Source organism: Mus pahari, chromosome 1 (genome assembly GCF_900095145.1).
Source record: "Mus pahari chromosome 1, PAHARI_EIJ_v1.1, whole genome shotgun sequence".
Classification (NCBI taxonomy): domain Eukaryota; kingdom Metazoa; phylum Chordata; class Mammalia; order Rodentia; family Muridae; genus Mus; species Mus pahari.
In genome coordinates, this window is record NC_034590.1 from 137,067,230 (window position 1) to 137,085,908 (window position 18,679).

General features: G+C 48.0%; 1 protein-coding gene across 10 annotated transcripts in view; it reads left to right on the forward strand.

The window, feature by feature from the left end:
* Kank1 (KN motif and ankyrin repeat domains 1) overlaps positions 1 to 18,679 on the forward strand; it is a 190,125-nt gene that overhangs the window by 150,105 nt on the left and 21,341 nt on the right. For 9 of the 10 annotated variants that reach the window (XM_021195604.1, XM_021195613.1, XM_029536852.1 and 6 more), the window contains one exon: positions 14,902 to 17,580. In XM_021195604.1, coding sequence (XP_021051263.1) covers positions 14,902 to 17,580 — 2,679 coding nt within the window. Of the gene's footprint in view, positions 1 to 12,706; positions 12,862 to 14,901; positions 17,581 to 18,679 lie in introns of those variants that run through there. The other variant, XM_029536864.1, reaches the window with a different exon arrangement.

Sequence of the window (18,679 nt, forward strand, 5' to 3'; positions counted from 1 at the left end):
GCCACTGCACCAAACAAATTGTAACTGTTCTGAAATGAATTCTCAGCCTTTGAACTTCAAGTCATTTAAGTTGTGTGTTATGGGTGAGGTGGGAGGTGGGCTGTGATTTATGTGTGATGTTTTTAGCCTTCAGAGTCCATGTTGCATTAAATAAGAATACCCTTAGGGGGTCTCCAGCCCAAACTGGGGCAGCATCCTACCAAATCACTTCCTTCCAAGCCAGCTATTCTAACAAGGAACCCTTCTCCCTCTGGCTGGAGAGTTGGGGAAGAGGGAAGCATAGAGGAACCTTGGCTGGCTTTCTCTCTTCCAAGAGTTAACAAGCTCCGTTTCTAGGACAGTATTGCACAGAGGGAGGGTGATTTGAGGAGTTAGGAGGGAGGGGGGGAAAGGCCCATCTCAGCCTGTGTTTTTTCAGTTAAGATCCGAGTCACACGGCTTCATTCATTGGTGATTTTGCTGTCTCACAGTGTTCCGTGTCATGGAATTAGACGCCGTGGCTGTTAGTCGGTCAGGAAATTCCAAATGGGTATAAATAAATACTCTGCCGCCGCCGCCGCAGCTCCTGGGCTCTGTGCCTGTGAGTGTGTGGAGTCCCTTTAATGCTGAGGGAAGCTTCCTGAGGCATAGCTTCCTGCTTCGCTGCGAATGGCAGCTTTTGTGTCCCTGGGTGGGTAAGTAGGAATGCCCCAAAAAAGACAGGGGAATGTGACATGTAGGTGGGGGTTCCTGCACTGTAAAGTGGACCTCTGTGTGCTATGAAAAATATTTGCCTTTACTACAGCCTGGAAAGAATAACTCGGCACTCGCCTCTCGGTTCAGTGAAAACTTTCCCTTTAGCCCATGGCTTCGGCACAAAGATGTCCTTGTAGCCCTGGTGACTGACTCATTCACATTGATGTTACAGCTTGAGTTTCTGAGTTCGTGGTTTTCTTAAATTCCAGGATTTTCCTTATGTTGTTGTTCGTCAATCCCTCCTTGGACATTTGTTCTCACGTGTTTTTCTTTCCCTTTTAAAGATTTAGTTTATTTTTGTGTGTTTTAACGGTGTGCCTCTGTGCACCATGTGCGTGCGTGCCTGGTGCCCACAGGCCAAAAGAGGGCATCAGAGCTAGATGTTGCAGTGAGCAACCCTGTCGGTGCTGGTGCTGAGAAATGAACACAGGGCCTCTGTGTGACAACTGTGCTCTGCATGACAACTGTGCCCTGCGTGACAACTGTGCTCTTAACTGAGCTGCCTTTTTAGCTCTCGCTCTTCAGTTTGCCCGAGATATAGTAAATCTGGTTCTGGTTTCCTATATCAGCTCTGTAGGGGCTGGGATCCCTGCAAAAGTTCTCCCAAGAGCCGGGCGTGGTGGCGCACGCCTTTAATCCCAGCACTCGGGAGGCAGAGGCAGGTGGATTTCTGAGTTTGAAGCCAGCCTGGTCTACAGAGTGAGTTCCAGGGCAGCCAGGGCTATACAGAGAAACTCTGTCTCAAAAAAAACCAAAAAAAGAAAAAAAAAAAAGTTCTCCCAAACATTCCCACAAGTGTAGTTGGTGCCCTCTCTATCAGTTGGAGCTTGGGCACTTGTCTGCTTTTCACAGTTATCCTTGTCACATGGCCTTTTTCTGTTTGTGCTTAGAGTTGCCCGGAATTCTATTTATTTATTTATATATTTATTTATTTATTTATTTATTTATTTATTTATTTATTTATTTATGGTGGGGGGACAGGGTTTCACTATGTAGCCCTTGCTGACCTAGAGTCCAATATCTAGACCAAGATGACTTCAAACTCAGAAATCTGTCTGCCCTTGCCTCTGAATATTGGGATTAAAGTCTGCTCCACCATTCTCAATTTCAATGTTTCTTTGTGGTTTGTTTGGGGGTGTTTTGTTTTCTTATGTTTTCCTTTCTTTTTAATTGTATGAGTATTGGTATCTTGCATGCATGTATGTCTGTGTACCATGTGTGTATCTGGTGACCGATGATGTCTGAAGAAAACATAGCATTTCCTAGAACTGGAGTTACCGACTTCTTGAACTGGAGTTACAGATGACTGCGAGGGGCAAAATGGGTGCTGGGAAATCAAACCTGGGTCTTCTACAGGAATAGCCAGTGCTCTTAACTACTGAGCCATCTCTCTAGCTCTGGCATGGAATTCCTGAGAACAGGGTTGGGAAGCATCCCTCCTCTGGGTGGGGGAGATGAGGCTGCGCTGTATTTGATACCAGTTCGCCAACCAGACAGTGAACATTAAAGAGCAAGTAGCTCAGGATGGCTGGTGAGAAGCCTGTAGCTTCTTGACCAAGAGTTGTTGCATCTGTTGGCTCTGAACACTGGATGAAAGGATGGTTGTGCCAGCCACATGGTACCTGCCTCCCCCATGCACCTACCTCCTTGGCCCAGCATACCCCCTAATAAGACGCAAGCTATTTTGTTCCTGGGAACAGTGGCTGGCCCTTTCCACTTCCTCCTCCTCAGTGCTATTGCCTGGCCTCTGGCCTCTTAACTCATGTCCAGGGTAGAGCCAAGGGCATTGCCACTGGGTTGCTGTATCTGCAGGGTAGCTCAGTCTTGTTGACCAGGAGGCAACTGAAGCGGTGCTGGTGAACAGGCCCTGCAGAGCAAGCCACAGGCCCTGCTGGAGCTCCCCCTGGTCTGAAAGCCACGGTGATTAATTTCTACTTTCACTCAACAACTGGCGTCATGCCCTGATAGGGAATTTTGGTATCAAAAAATTAGTCAAGCTATTCAGTCAAGGGGTGGCCATAGAAATCATGGAATAATAGTGGACTCGTTTTACACATAAAATATGACTGCAGTTTTTGGTGTCTGGGTTTCTGTTGTCCACTGCTTGACCATGAATGAATACAGCTCACGTTCTTGTTCAGCAAAACGATGACTATTCCTCTCCCCAGCTAAGGAAGGCCCTACTAGAGTGACCACCGTGGAAATGTACTGGCTGGTTCTCAGGCAGCCTTTGTGTAGTGTTCAAGTGCCCTCTGCTCTGAGGACATCCCCAGAGACAACAGAGTGAGTGCCATTCCAGAACCTTCACATCCCTGGGGGAAGAATATATTTTACCTTGTCCTAGTATGCTTTTAGAAGTTAAGGTGCCTGTTCACTTTTGTTTGACTTCGTTCCTGTGCATAATTGGACACAAGTACCCCTTTACCTACCAGCCCCCACTCCAATATATTATACATGTGCTCATGCATACCCTGCTTCAGGGCTCAAGATAAAGGTTAGCAGATTCCCTTGATTTTAACGCATACCTCAGACCCGAACCTCATGGGGTCCTGACAGATTTAGAGGTAGAGTTCTGTATAATTTCTGTATAATATCAGGGCTGTTACTGATCTAGTCATAGCACAGACCCCCACCCCCACCCCCCAGCATCCCTGATGATTCTCACAGCAGTGATGTAGACACCTGTTTTTCTAATTATACAGTTGGAGGATAATCTAGCTTGCCAGTAACTAGCAAGTAGCATGGGCAGTCTGTCCTGGCTTACCTGCTTTTAATATATGATGTCGGTCCCTGCCACATGTACTCATCAGTAGATGCACAAATGTGAGGTTTTGATGCTGACATATACTAAGCACATGGTATGGTAAACACCAGGCTAGCAGACACTGAAGGATTAAAAAAAAAAAAACAAACATCTGCTCAGTTTCTACCTCCCTAAGACATTTTCTGTTGAGGGTAGGGGGTGAGCCATGTGCCTGCCAACCACAACGTGGGTCATCGGATACCGAAAAGGCTTTAGGAGCATGATGGGAACAAGGTGACCTACCATGCCCAGAAGAGAATGGCAAAGGCTGTAAGTGGGGCTTTGAGGAAGATCAGACATTTGGCATAGGGCAACACAGCTGATGCTGACAGTTGGTAGAATCTTGGGAAATATGGCTACACCAGGGAGAGAAGCCACAGATAGGTGTGAATGACGTTTGATATGCCAAGGTGAGTGGGTAGAAACTGGGAAGTGCTGGGTTGAGGCTACAGTGTGAGAAACTTAACGCCACAGAAAGGAACTTCAGGTGGTATTTTTGTAATGGGCCACCAGACATGTCAGAATTGAGGGAGATGCTATATGTTGTCCCAAAAAAAAAAAAAAAAATCTCAAAGAAAGGGGAAAGTCCTCAAATATGTACCAGAGAGCAGAGCAAGGATCACAGGGGCCTGGCCCGGCCCAATGATAACTGGCTGGCTGCATCCCTTAGAAATGGAAAGGAAGAGGAGGAAGGACTTTAGAATGTAAGTCATTCCATCTCCGTTGGTCTGAAACAGGTGTGCTTCCTTTCTTTGTGTCTTTTGAGAATGTTTAAAGAAAGTCCTATTGCACTGCAGATTGACCTTCTGGTAGGACCCACAGATGTTTCTAGAGTCAGGCCACAGCTCACTTGGCAAACATGATTCTTCTCCCATCTTAGTGGATCTCACAGGGGCATGACGCTAGCCTTGATCCCAGTTGACTTCTCACTTTCCCCTTCATGACTGACAGTCTGTTCTGTCATGAGGTTTTCTGAGACCACAGCCCTATCCTCATCTTTGGTGGGAAATATTCCATCTACCGGCCTTCGCATCCATTCCTGTCTCCATCAACCACTGCGGTGATGGTCGCTCTATGGTAATTTTCTGTTCCCATAATCCTTGCCGCCGCCGTCATTAGCTGGCACTCTACTCTAGCATTATGGACTCGGAGATACTTATCAGTTGGTTATTATCACTAATTATATTATTTTGAGTTCAAAGTGTCCAGTGGGATTCCGGAAGAGTCACTGAGCCAAGCAGACCTCAGACAGTGGTTTGAAATAGCGAATGTGTTGGAAGTTGAGAGCGATGATTGACAGGTAGTGGGGTTAGCTATGGGGTTCTAGATGCTTCCCTCATACAGTGAGTGTCATCATGCAAAGGAAGAGCTAGGCAGACAGGAGCATTCAGGACAAAAGGCAAGCCAACCCCAGACCCAGCTTGCAAGACTAGATGTAGTGGGTAAATGAGGTTTTTTTTTGAGGTGGAAGGGCGGGAGGGGGGTTACTTAAGTCCACCTAGACCCTCTCCATGTTGTTGAGTTCCCCACCCCCACCCCTATGAAGCAGCTAGTCAGATGTGGGTTGAAAAACTAAAGTTAAGGAAGAGTTAAAAGTACAGAAACTCAGGCTGGCTGCCAGGTCAGCCTTGTGGTTGACACTTTAAATCCCTGCCGTTCCTCTCCCAGAATCTCAGAGTATGGAGAAAGTCCACATTCCTTCTCTCTGTGTGCTAAATCAGAGCTTGGATGCCCTAAATGACCTCTGCCTGCTTCCTGCCATTACTCCTGCCACCTCTGTCCTTCACCGATTAGATTGACTGTTGTTTAATGACCTCTAGAAGAGGAAGCCCCTCCCCCACCACTTTTCTCCACAGTGAGTCATTGGCTTAAAGAAAAAATATTTTCCTTTTTAGCGGCAGAATGGGGCAGCAGATAGAGCCTGACACAGCCTTGGTCCGGGGTCTGGTCTCCGGCTCAGCTCACAGAGGTTAGCATTTGTCAGGACGTCTCAGTTTCCCCCTAAATACAGGGTGGAAAGGTGGAGAGATGGGCACCAAGTCGCAAGTCAGTCAGACTGCCCAAATACAGAACGTGTAGGTTTGGGTAATTTAATGTCATGCCACACTGACTCTCTTGTTAAGCAGACAATACTCACTTGTGAGTCCAAAGAGAAAATTTGTTATAGCAGTCCTTGGAAGCCTACCAGAAGTTATAGAAGGGAATTTTAATACATAATCCTTTGACTAGCCAGAGAAATCTTATTAAAATGTAAATGGACCATTTCACTCCCTCCTTTAAAATACCCAATAGCTTCAAGATGCGTTTCAGAATACAAAACTGGTCTTGCCCTATACTACCCTTCTGCTAGATTGTTTCTCATCCCCTCCCCCCACTACCCTATAGGCTGCCCAGTGGACCTTCCTCTCAAGTGCAGATCCCAAGATTACTCCCTACCCTGCCCTTGTGAAGCCACCTCCACAGCAGTGACTAAGGCAGTCACTAACCTGTACAAGCACTTGTCTATCTCCTGTATGTAGATTGTTAAGTTCCATCTGCGCAGGCTCAGCCCGTGGCTGTTCTGTTCAGCACCAAGCGGCTTGGCCCATGTTGGTTTCTTCATAAATAGTTACTAAGTGAAAATCTAAATCTGTCTTCCTCCTAAAGTGAGAACACCCCCCAACCCCACCCCGCAATTTACGGAGTGCAGTGTGGAGCTGGTATAGGAAGGAAGGCTTGTGTAAGGATCATGTGCAGGTTAACAACCGTGACACAGCTAACACGGTGATGAAATCTAAAGATTTAAAGAAAGAAGCACCATGCTGTCTGGCAGCCTCTTAGACAAAGCAAACTGTGAGGCTGCTGTTCCGCCATGGATGGTGTCCGAGAGTCTGGTACTTAATGCTTTTGAAATACCCTTTCACTTTCCTTATTTGCATGCAGTGTTTGGACTAGCTGTAGGGAGCCGGGGGCAAGATTAAGACAGGCAATATGCACACACTCCCTGGGCAAAGAAGTCTAGCTTTCTTCAAACAGAGCCTAGCGTTCTTGCGTGGCTGAATGAATGAATGGCTTTTAGCTGGAAAAGAGCAAGCTTGAAAGGAACTAACCTCTGTCTAGAACTTGCCCAGCTGAGGCAGATCTGGGGTTTGTGGCCGACCTGGGATACGACATATCAAGACATTCTCAAGATGCAAACTAAGTAAGTCAGTGAAACAAAGTTAACTGATAAATCCAAGACACTGCGCCTTACCTGCCACCACACATTCTTTAACAGCAGAATACAGAATACTAACGTTATTGGCATCTCACTTGTGGCTTTCCATATAATGAATAGTGTAGATTGGTATTGGGGGGGAAGGTGTTTGGATATGAAAGCTTAAGGCTCAGTTGTCGGCAGGAGTGCTTCCTGCTAGACCTGTTCGGAAGGGCCTGGTCCAGTTCCAGTTCCTGCTTTCTCTATACCATTGTCCGTCCCTGGAGGAGCTGTCTTGCTCACTCGGATGCCTCTAAATGCTGAAGAATTCACTTCGTGAGCTGCACCCTCCAGTTTATCCTCGTGGCTTTCTGGCCTGCTTCCCAGCCATAGCTGTGGGTCCCCCATGATGCCCCTAACTGTGGCACGCCATACTCAGCCACTTGTCGTGGTGGGAATCTGTGGCAATGCCACACTTCTATGGCACTGATTCAGCTCTTAAGCCAGGTCCCTGTGCTTCCTGTGAAAGGGGACAGTGTGTTAGTGGGAATTAACTCTTTAGCTTAGGCTGTCGGTGTCTGTTGAGTATAAACATGTTAATCGTGTGTGAGGTTGTGGCACATGGGTGTAATTATCCTTCATGGTTCGCTCAGTAATTGGGCTTAGAGTGTGCAGCAGAACAATGAAGCCATTGTGCCCTGACTAATAGAGTTATAATATCAGAGCCTTGTCCATTTAAAAGTCCAAGGCACATTAGTTTGGAAATGTCTCGTGCTTTTTGGCTCATAATAAAGAATAGCTCATTATGGTAGAAGTCTAGAAAAATAACAAGTGTTTCTTACTCGAAAGTGGCATTTTCTCAGAAAGATAAATACTGTGTGTTGTCTTTCATATGCTGGGTCAAGTAAAACAGGAACTCTTTAGAAAAGAGGGAGGGAGTGGGAGACAGGAGGAGTGAGTCAGGGATTGGGGCGTGGGGTATGACAGAAGTACATGGTACCCATGGGTGAGAATGTCACCACAAAGCCCATTGTTTTAGACAGTGAATATACACTGGTTGAAAAGATGGACAGCCAGGCACGTTGATGCAGGTCTGTAATACCACCACTCACAGGGCAGAGATAGGAGAATCAATTACTAAGTCTGAGGTCTACAGAGCAAGCTCCGTGCCCTAGAGATACATAGCAGACTCTGTCTTTAAAAAGATACCCCTGTCCCTGGCACATAATATTGTAGCCCACTGAGAAATAGAGGGATGACAGGCAACAGTCCAGATGTTACTGTATGCAGATGTTTTTGCTCTGCTGGACATCTTCAGCAAGGATTTCTTGGCTTTGGCACTACTGGCATCTGGAACCTAAAGGCTATCTTGGGGGAGGGGGCAGACCTAACATTCAGTGCCACCTCAGGCTGCCACTTAGGCACTCACCTGTTGTGGCACTACCTTGTGATGTTGTCAGATGTCACCACGGAGAACAAGACTGAATTGAGAACCCCTGCTGTCTGAGCTACTAGCTGGTGAGCAGAGTCCATCTTAGGTCTTCCCAAATCGAATATCATTTGGACAGACAATGGCACTTGTTTATAAAGTTAAAATTGAGTCGGTAACGCATTGAGCCTGGATGAAATGATTTCTAACGTGTCTGAATCTCACCCACGAATGGAGAAGAGCCACAAGAACATGCCGCACTGCTGTTGCGGCAGCAGTTGGGCCTTTTTCATGGGGGTTGGAGTTTTACAGGAGGTAAATTTATACACATAAAGGCTAGCCTTATCGTGTGATGATTGCAATTACCCTCAGAGCTCATGGGAATCTGTTCTGGACTTGGGGAGCCTTCTCTAATTGAGGCTGTCATGGTTTTTTGTGGTTAGCCCTAATTTCAGACCAGACTGACAGGGTAGAGATGGGAGGAAAAAGGACTGGATGACTTTTGATTTCCAGTCGTAAGGCCAGCTCAGGAGGGATGCTGGCCTAAGACACTGCTGCAGCCCATGTTCAGAGAGCAGCAGAGTCACCCAGACAGGCTGCTGTCAAAGCTGCTGAGGACCCTCCACTCCTGCTAAGCATCTTGTCTGTTTCTTTTTCCTGTGTGTGCCATCTGCTCTAGGCTGTGAGCCCCGTGAGAGTGGAGATCTTGTTTCTTTCCTTTACATTGTATCTCCAGCTCCTACAACAGAGAGTGTTAAAAAGTGAAGAGAATGGAGGATAGGAGAGGGCATCTGATCCCATTACAGATGGTTGTGAGCCACCATGTGGTTGGTTGCTGGGAATTGAACTCAGGACTTTTGGAAGAACAGCCAGTGCTCTTAACCACTAAGCCATCTCTCCAACCCGGAAAGATAGGTGTTAATGCGTCTCAATATTGATTATAACTTGAACACACGAATACATATCTTCTCTGTTCTACACTTACGTCCCAGTGGCTAGTAAGACGATTGCTATCCTCGCAATAGCACACACCTTTAAACCCAGCCCTTGCGAGGAGAGCAGAGCTCTCTGAGTTCAAGGGCTGCCTGGCTCACGCAGTCACTTCCAGGTCAGCCAGAGAGATACACAATAAGGCTGTATTTTTAAAAAGAAAAGAAAGCTCCCAAACCATTTTAATTGGTGCTCTGAATTCAGCCTCTCTTTGCCAAGTTCAGTCCAGTCCTTATGGACGTAATTGCTATAGCCTTAATTAGCCTTTATTCCCTAGTTGGTGGCTAAATACTACAAGGGGAAGAGGTAGGTTGCCCAGCTCTTGGTCCCAAGACTAGAGCATCTTTTGTCTCACCTGTCCTGCCCCCACAGACACAGCCCTCCCCCACCTCTCACATCCCCTGCCCCCACAGACACAGCCCTCCCCCACCTTTCACATCCCCTGCCCCACAGACACAGCCCTCCCCCACCTTTCACATCCCCTGCCCCCACAGACACAGCCCTCCCCAACCTCTCACATCCCCTGCCCCCACAGACACAGTCCCGCCCTGCTTTCCTTGGTATTCTTACCATCACTGCTTCCCTGGTCTTCAGATGCTCTTTTTGAGCATCCCATTCTGTTTTGGCCACTTGTTCACGGATTATCTTCTGGATTACCTTCTGGCTTGTTGATCACATACCTCTGTAATTCACTTCAACCCATGCTGTGTTTGACATTCCGTTTTTTCCCAGCTAGCCTAACACCTCATTTTATTTCTTATGAATTTTTCCTCCCACTCTTTCAACAGAATAGGATCATTTTTCTGCATCCAATAACTTTTCATTAAAAGTTATATAAGGAGGATAGAGGCATGCTGGAGTAGTCAGACTCCAGCACTGCACTCCAAGCACTCAGAAAATTCTCGTAAACACCTGCGTAGCTCTCCAGCTCCAGACCATGTGGAAGCTGTTGCTCTCTGAGTTCTGCTCGCCAGTAGAGGTTGGACTGTGTGAGAATGGACAGAGTTCTGCTATTCCGCCCTGGCTGTCCTGGAACTCTGTAGACCAGGCTGGCCTCGAACTCAGAAATCCGCCTGCCTCTGCTTCCCAAGTGCTGGGACTAAAGGCATGGGCCACCACTGCCTGGCTATATTTCTGTTATTCTAAAAAAAGGTTTTGAGACAACTAAAAAGTCATCTTATAACTCAGGTATGTTTTTTTTCCCCAAAACTCTATTGTTTTTTATACTCCCTTACTCATGAATTTACCAATTTTAATAAAAGCCTGAGTTTGGTTACTCAGCATTTTCTTCCTTTTATGGTACAGCCCCCAATGTGGGGGTAGCAGTGAGAAGATAGCACAGGATAGACGCACGCTACTGCATCTCTCAGAGATCAAGGTCACTTTACTTACAAAGTGCCGGGATTAAAGGCTTGCGCCACCACTGCCTGGCCCTCTTCAAGAGTTGTAATACCAGCCGGGCAGTGGTGGCCCATGCCTTTAACCCAGCTCTTAGGAGGCAGAGGCAGGCGGATTTCTGAGTTTGAGGCCAGCCTGGTCTACAGAGTGAGTTCCTGGACAGCCAGGGCTACACAGAGAAACCCTGTCTTCAAAAAAGCCAAAAAAAGAAAAGAGCTGTAATACCAGCTTTCACCCACAGAGCCGCTTGAGATCCAGGTTCCTTACCACAGGCTCCTCTCTCTCCCCTCATGCAAATTCAAGTCCAAGTTGACAGCTATCACATCTGCATGGGAGGGAAAGTTGAATTCTAAAGATTATTTCTAGGTCTCTGGAGAGATGTTTGAGTTGGGGTCGGAGTGGGAGTAAGGGCTGTTTCATGAACTATCTGTTAACAGTCTTCTCTGGCCACCTTCATGCCTGCCTGCTTGAGTATGCTTAGATTTTTACTGCAATACATTCCTGTAGGGACAGTGGCATGAATATATATATATATATAAAATCACTCCTCATTCCACACCCTAAAAATATCTGCTAAAGGACTTTTAAACATATATTTTCTTTCTAACATCTTGTTAGCTGGTGTGAGGAGATTTTTTTTAGAAATTGTAATCCATTGCTCTGAGGATGTTCAGAGTATAAAAAAAAAAGGTAAGATGTACTTGTACAAAAAAATTGAAAATAAATATGGGCCCCATAGAAGACCTAGGCATGTCGACAGGTGCTTGTGTACACTGGAAATCAGGAGATTTAAAAAAAAAAAAAAGTGAGATTGTGTCCTAGATGTGGTAACCACCCCTCTTTTCCAAACAGGAAGCCAAAGTAGGGGAATCTCTGAGATGGAGGCTAGCCTGGGCTACAGAGCTAGTTCCAAGACAGCCAGGACTATCTAATAAGACTATCTTAAAAGAGGGGAGGGGTAATTAAATTAAATAAAAAGTATTTAAGTCAGACTGGATATTTCTTTTTTTTTTTTAAGATTTGTTTATTTATTATATGTAAGTACACTGTAGCTGTCTTCAGACACTCCAGAAGAGGGAGTCAAATCTTGTTAAGGATGGTTGTGAGCCACCATGTGGTTGCTGGGATTTGAACTCCGAACCTTTGGAAGAACAGTCAGGTGCTCCTACCCACTGAGCCATCTCACCAGCCCTGGATATTTCAATATAATGGAATACTTGGTACCCAGGATAATTGTAACAGGTGTTTGTTTGTTGTAACAGTGTTTGTTTGTTGGGGGAGGGGGCAGGTTTTTGTCTATTTGGGTTTATTTTTTTCTTTATTGCTAGAGAAAGAAATATGAACTCGAGGGTCCCTTTCTGTCGTCAGGTTTCAGCAGTGCTTGGAAAGAAGTCTGCCATGGTTAAATTCTAACTGTCCCTGATTTCCAGGGGGAGAAGTCCAAAGTGTCACTTGGGGATAATTCAGAATGATCCGGACCTTTGGTTATCTACATGCTGAGCCTGGGAAGTAGCTAAATATAGCGCAGTTAAGTTTTGCTGAAAAGTATGCTCTGTGTTTCCGGGCTGGGGGTTGTTAACACCCGACTAAACCCACTCCCTTTTCCTACTGAAAACGATGCAGTGGGAATGCCCTCAAGAAAAAACGGAAGAGCCATGCCAGCTGCCACCGGCTCAGACATGATCATTGCCTTTTTCTTTGTAAAGTCTCTGTGATACTCTCGCAAGCACGCTCGCTGGCTCTGCTTCGTTTGCATTGGATAAAGGGCCTGTTTCGTTCATTTTCTTTAAGATCCGTGGCAAGGGCTCGGCCATTGGAGGGAAACTATTGGTTACAGGTCACCTGTCATGAGCTAGGCTGAGAAGTGCCCTTCAGTGCTCGGGAACAGTGGCCAATTGTGGCCCTGCCCTTCCTCAGGTGACCCGGGCTGAGTTTGCTGGGCCTGCCTCCAGAACACAGACTCTTTGATGAAGTGTCTGGCCCCGGGGGCAGGCTGAGCCCTCGGTGGACAGGCTCACATTGCCGGCTTTATTTGGGCTTCTGGCAAAAGTTGCACCGAAGAGCACAGGTTCTCCCGAAGAAGGCGGCTTCCTGTTTTCATTAAGACTCCGGGGGGGGGGGGGATGCCGGACCGCTGAGTGTGCTTTGCGGGGTGACGGCGGCGGCGGGACGCGGGGAGCCCTCATTGGTGCAGGCTGGGCCTATGGTGTCCCTGCGGGCCTGGGAGGTGTGCGCGCCAGTTGACAGGCGTTCCCTTAAGTGGAGAGGAGCGGAATCCCAGCTCGGGGTGCGGCGGCGGCCAGAGGCTGGCCTGTTGTGAGCCTGCAGTAGGTGAGCTGGGGAGGGGCTGGCCTTCGGGTTGGGGGCCGGGGGGGGGGGGAACTGAGGGAACCGGGTCGGGTGCTTAGGGAGTTAGGGCGACCAGCAGATGGCTTCAGCTCCCTCCAGGCTGGACCCTGAGGCTCTTTCCCCAACCCCCATCCCCACACCATGAGTATTCAGCCCCCACCTCTCCAACCCTGAGATGGTGGGCTCCGTCCTTTTCTTCTTGCTTCCTTTGGAATTTCAGACACTTCTGGAAACAGGTCTGGCTGCATATTTTGAGCTAGCTCACTGTCCCGTGGAATTGGACAGAAAGCAGGGAAGATACATTCTGTTAGCATGAGCTCAAATTTCCAGGCACTGGAACTCTGGGTCAGCTCACGCTTGGGCACTTATTTCAAAGAGAATTCCTTAACATTTACTCCAAGCGGTTTTAATACTGCTTTGTTGTGGTGGCCGCGGTGGTGGTTTGAGTTTGGGGGTTATTTGGGTTTGGCACGGTTAAACCCTGGGACTCACACCACAGGCTAGCCAAGTACTCTTATCTTAATATTGTTTAGAAATTGAGACACGATGAATGCGTGCCCATTTTTATTCCTGTTTGATGGTCTTTTTAAACTTTCCAGAGTTTTTAAAGAGAAAAATGTTGGGGGCTTTTAAAGCGGATCATTCCAAGTATTTGGCACCAGCTGTATGCTGGAGCAGTGCTGGGTGCTCCGAAGGCAGGCAGAAGCCTAAGTTTGCTTCACATCCTTGGGCTGGACAAGAGTATAGACAGGGAAGGATAACCAGGACTGGGACAGAGGACAAATGGCTCTCATGTTCACTCCTAGCTTTTGGTCCTTTCCATAGTCTTAGAAATGCAAGCCTTCTCAGTGTGGCTGTAGAAAAACATATGACCTAATCCTACCGTTTAAACAAACAAAACGACCTTGCTTTTAAATCTGAAATGCATGGCTCAGATCAGCAACAAGTTCTGTGCTTTGAAAGGTTCCTGTGTTTCCATTTTGAAATGTTTGGCTTAGCCAGAAGTAGCGTTTACTAAATAACCACATGATCCTGAAGTTGGAATTTGGTTTGCCCTTCCTTCCATTTAGACTTGTCTGGGTTGCTAAGGATTTCAAAACCCAGGTATTTGTGAGTTAGTAAATGTTATATCAAAAGCAAAATAGGGCAGAGTGGAGGAAACTTTCCTCCAGTTGGTAGAGAATTTTAAGTAGAGAGAGAAACTAAGCGGTAGGTGAAAGTTTATCCTGCCACTGTGTTCTTGCACATAGGATACTAGAGAATTCACTTCCTGTCCTGTCTCCTCCCTCCCCCTCCCCCAGCTCCCCCTCCCACCCCCAGCTTGGATGCAAGAAGGAGTCAGAGCAAGATGGAGTCATGTGGAGCTAGTTAGACACTGGGTGGCTCTTGGCCACTGGCAAGACAAACTACCAGACCTGCAGAAAAAAATGAACACACACACACTGACACCCCTGGCTCCGCCCTTCTGCTGTGACCCACTCTCTTAGTCTGCTGACTTAGTGTATTTTGTGACTTAGTGGACACTGTGTTGTTAGATAGGATATAACTCCCCTCTTTTCCTTCAGAGAACTGTAGAGGACAAGAGACTCGATGAGGCCATATTGTCAGGCTTTTAGTACCAAATAGAACTTGTGTTTGACTCTCAAGACCACTGTCTCATAATGTTATGGGTTGAATACTTAAATTGTCCTTTTACTTGTAAGGGGGTGGTTAGTACTGTAGATTGCTCTACTACTGAGCTTCATCCAGCCATGCTTACTGTATGTTGAAATAAAAATCTCTCTCAATTGCTCAGATTGGCCCTGAAAATAGAATCCTCCTGCCTCAGTCTCCGCAGTAGCTAGGATTACAGACTTTGTGTCATTGTGATGGGCAGTGTCTCCATTTTCATTCAGATGGGGTGAAGTTCAGAAACTAGGACTGACAACTCTTACATTGGACTGGCTTGTGCTACACTCACAAGTAATTGTTCTTACTAAGATATGTAATGCACGTGTCGCCGTGTCTTCTTCTCTCTCCTAGAAAAAGCAGACGGAATTCTGAATGGAGACCCTAACAAGGAAAAGAAAGACCCATATTTTGTGGAAACCCCTTACGGTTTTCAGCTAGACTTAGATTTCGTCAAATACGTGGATGACATACAGAAGGGAAATACTATCAAGAAACTGAACATCCAGAAGAGGCGAAAACCGTCTGTGCCATGTCCAGAAGTCAGGGCCATACCTGGTCATCAAGGTGTGTGGACTTCCACTGAGTCTCTGTCATCTTCCAACAGTGATGACAGCAAGCAGTGTCCCAGCTTTCTCCTAGCCAGGAGCCACGTCACGTCAACCCCAATCCCACGGCCACCTGCCCCACTAGAAACCTCACCCACTTTTGCTATCTCAGAAAACCGACAGCTACTGCCCCCTCCCTCACCACAACTACCCAGGCACAACCTCCATGTCACCAAGACGTTGATGGAGACCCGGAGAAGACTGGAACAGGAGCGAGTCACCATGCAGATGGCACCAGGTGAGTTCAGGAGGCCCAGGCTGGCCAGCTTTGGAGGCATGGGCTCCACGAGCTCCCTCCCATCCTTTATGGGGTCTGGTAACCACAGTTCTGCAATGCACCAGCTTCAGAATGGCTACCAAGGCAATGGGGATTATAGCAACTACGTCCCAGCAGCTCCTACGACGTCTTCCATGGGCAGCTCCGTCCGGCACAGCCCATTGAGTTCAGGGATCTCCACCCCGGTGACCAACGTGAGCCCCATGCACCTGCAGCACATCCGAGAGCAGATGGCCATCGCCTTAAAACGCCTGAAGGAGCTTGAGGAGCAGGTGAGGACCATCCCCGTACTCCAAGTCAAGATCTCCGTCTTGCAAGAAGAGAAAAGGCAATTGGCCGCGCAGCTGAAAAACCAGAGGGCCGCATCCCAGAACGAAGCGTGCGGTGTAAGGAAACGCTCCTACAGTGCCGGCAACGCCTCGCAGATGGAACTGCTTTCCCGAGCCCGAAGAGGCGGCGGGGAATTGTACATCGACTACGAGGAGGAAGAGATGGAGAGCGTGGAGCAGAGCACGCAGAGGATCCAGGAGTTCCGGCAGCTCACGGCCGACATGCAGGCACTAGAGCAGAAGATTCAGGACAGCAGCTGCGAGGTGGCACCAGAGCTCAGGGAGAATGGGCAGTACCCATCTCGGGAGTGCAAGTCTGTGGCCGTGGGTAGTGACGAGAACATGAACGACGTCGTTGTATACCACAGAGACTTCAGGCCCTGCAAGGATACGGCTGTGGGGACGGTCACCGAGACGAGGAATTTTGGCATCAGTGTGACAGAAGCCATGCTTGGGGTAATCACTGAAGCTGACAAAGAGATCGAACTGCAGCAGCAGACCATAGAGGCCTTAAAGGAGAAGATTTACCGCCTGGAAGTACAGCTTAAAGAAACCACCCATGACCGGGAGATGACTAAGCTCAAGCAAGAGCTACAGGCCGCCGGATCCAGGAAAAAAGTTGACAAGGCTACGATGGCCCAGCCGCTTGTCTTCAGCAAGTTGGTAGAGGCACTGGTGCCAACCAGAGATCAAATGGTTGGCAGTCATGTGGACACAAGGGAGTCATGTGTTGGGACCTCTGTGCAAACTAGTAGCGTAGGCACCTCCTGCCATCCTGACTACAAGAACCAAGTCGTGGGACCCGAGCTGCCCATGAATTGGTGGGTCGTGAAGGAGAGGGTGGCGATGCATGACCAATGCGTAGGGAGGTCTGTTGAGACTTGTGACCGGAGTGTGGGTGTGGAAGTCAGTGTCTGTGAAACAGGCAGCAACACAGAGGCTTCCGGGAGCGACCTGACACTCCTTAAGACCAACTTGAACCTCAAAGACGTGCGGTCCATCGGCTGTGGAGATTGCTCCGTGGATGTGGTCGTCTGCTTCCCCAAGGAGTGCATCTCCCGAAGCATGAACACAGAGGCTGTAGGCCGGGAGGAAGCAGCTGTCATGGCGGTGCCCCATACCACAGACCAGCACACCAGCACGAATCTGGAGCGGGTGGACCAGTGCACTAACACCGAGGCAGCCACCCTGGTGGAGTCCTGCACCAACACTTTCCTCCACACTCTGGACAAGCAGACCAGCACCCAGACTGTAGAGATGCGAACGGTGGCCATCGGAGAAGGCCTCGTCAGAGACATCAACCCCTCCACTAAGACTCGGTCTGTCGGTGTCGGGACAGTGCTGTCTGGCAATTCTGAGTTCGACAAGCCATGTGCCGTGAAGACCAAAGAGTCGGGTGTGGGACAGATAAATATTCAGGACAACTATCTAGTTGGTCTCAAAATGCGGACCATAGCGTGCGGACCTCCACCATTGACTGTGGGACTGATGGGCAACAGGAGGAGTGTGGGTGTTGGGAACGAGCCCGTAGGGGAGCTCCTGGAGGAGTCTCCTCAGCCTCGGGTTGCATCCGGAATGGTGACTGGCTTGGATCACTACATTGAACGCGTGCAGAAGCTGCTGGCAGAGCAACAGACGTTGCTGGCTGAGAACTACAGTGAGCTGGCAGAGGCTTTTGGGGAGCCTCACTCACAGATCGGCTCCCTCAACTCGCAGCTCATCAGCACCCTGTCGTCCATCAATTCTGTCATGAAGTCTGCAAGCACTGAGGAGCTCAGGAACCCTGACTTCCAGAAAGCCAGTCTGGGTAAAATTACAGGTAGGTGGTACCTCCCCCCCCCCCCCCGTCATACCGGGACCTGAGAATGCAGAATAAAAGGAATAAGGGTTTGCGTAGCTCAAGGCTCTGAAGACTAGGAAATCCCAGGCAGGGCAAGGTCTATTTTTCTCTGTCATAGCAAAGAATATGGTGAGATGGAGCAAGCATGTATCCATTCCCAGGATAGCAACATCAGTCTATTCCTGAGGGCAGAGGGATACATTTTCCATCATGAATTCTTGGGAACACATTCAAACCCTAAGAGGGAAGGCAGGGAGAATGTCTTTCTAGGAAGAAAGTCTCTTCTCTTCTCTTCTCTTCTCTTCTCTTCTCTTCTCTTCTCTTCTCTTCTCTTCTCTTCTCTTCTCTTCTCTTCTCTTTTCCTCTCTCCTCTCCTCTCCTCTCCTCTCCTCTCCTCTCTTTTCTTTCCTTTAAACTGCTGGAGCCATTTTTTGGAGTCACGGAGTGAACTTTGGGCTGATAATGAGGCGAATGCAAACCGAGACCAAGACACGTAAGCAGCCTTGCTGACCCTACTGTCTCCCTAGCTCCTTTGGCCTCTTGCTTCAGGCTAACACAGGGAAGCACGTCCACTAGACCTCTGAGGCAGTATATGATGCTTCATGTCTGTCTTCTGGTTATGTATTTGTTCATTTTATACAGACCTGCTTTCAGAACTCCGGTATTGTTTATCCACATAATTATCAGTATACGGCCAATTAAGACTTGTAGAGGGAAATGTTCTCGGTTAACACTTTATGAGAGGGTAGGCACTTCATGGACTTATTAAGATGGCGAGTAACCTTTGACTTACCACTTCATTTCAGCACAGGCTCTGAGGATAGGTTAGGGAGTTCAGCCAGTTAGAACCTCCTGCTGGGGTCGCCAGGCCACAAGCAAGCAATAGACCAGAGAGCTGTGTTGGGTCAGTAAGGTAGCAAGTGCTATGGAGAATTTGCTTCCAGTTATGGGGGCAGCACATGGAGTGCAAGAGTGGAAGGCATGCTTTTGAGGAAAGCGACCCATAAGCACAAACCGACAGCAGGGCTTTGTTTGTTTGTTTGTTTTCCTTTTCTCCTGTTGATAGGCACACACCCTC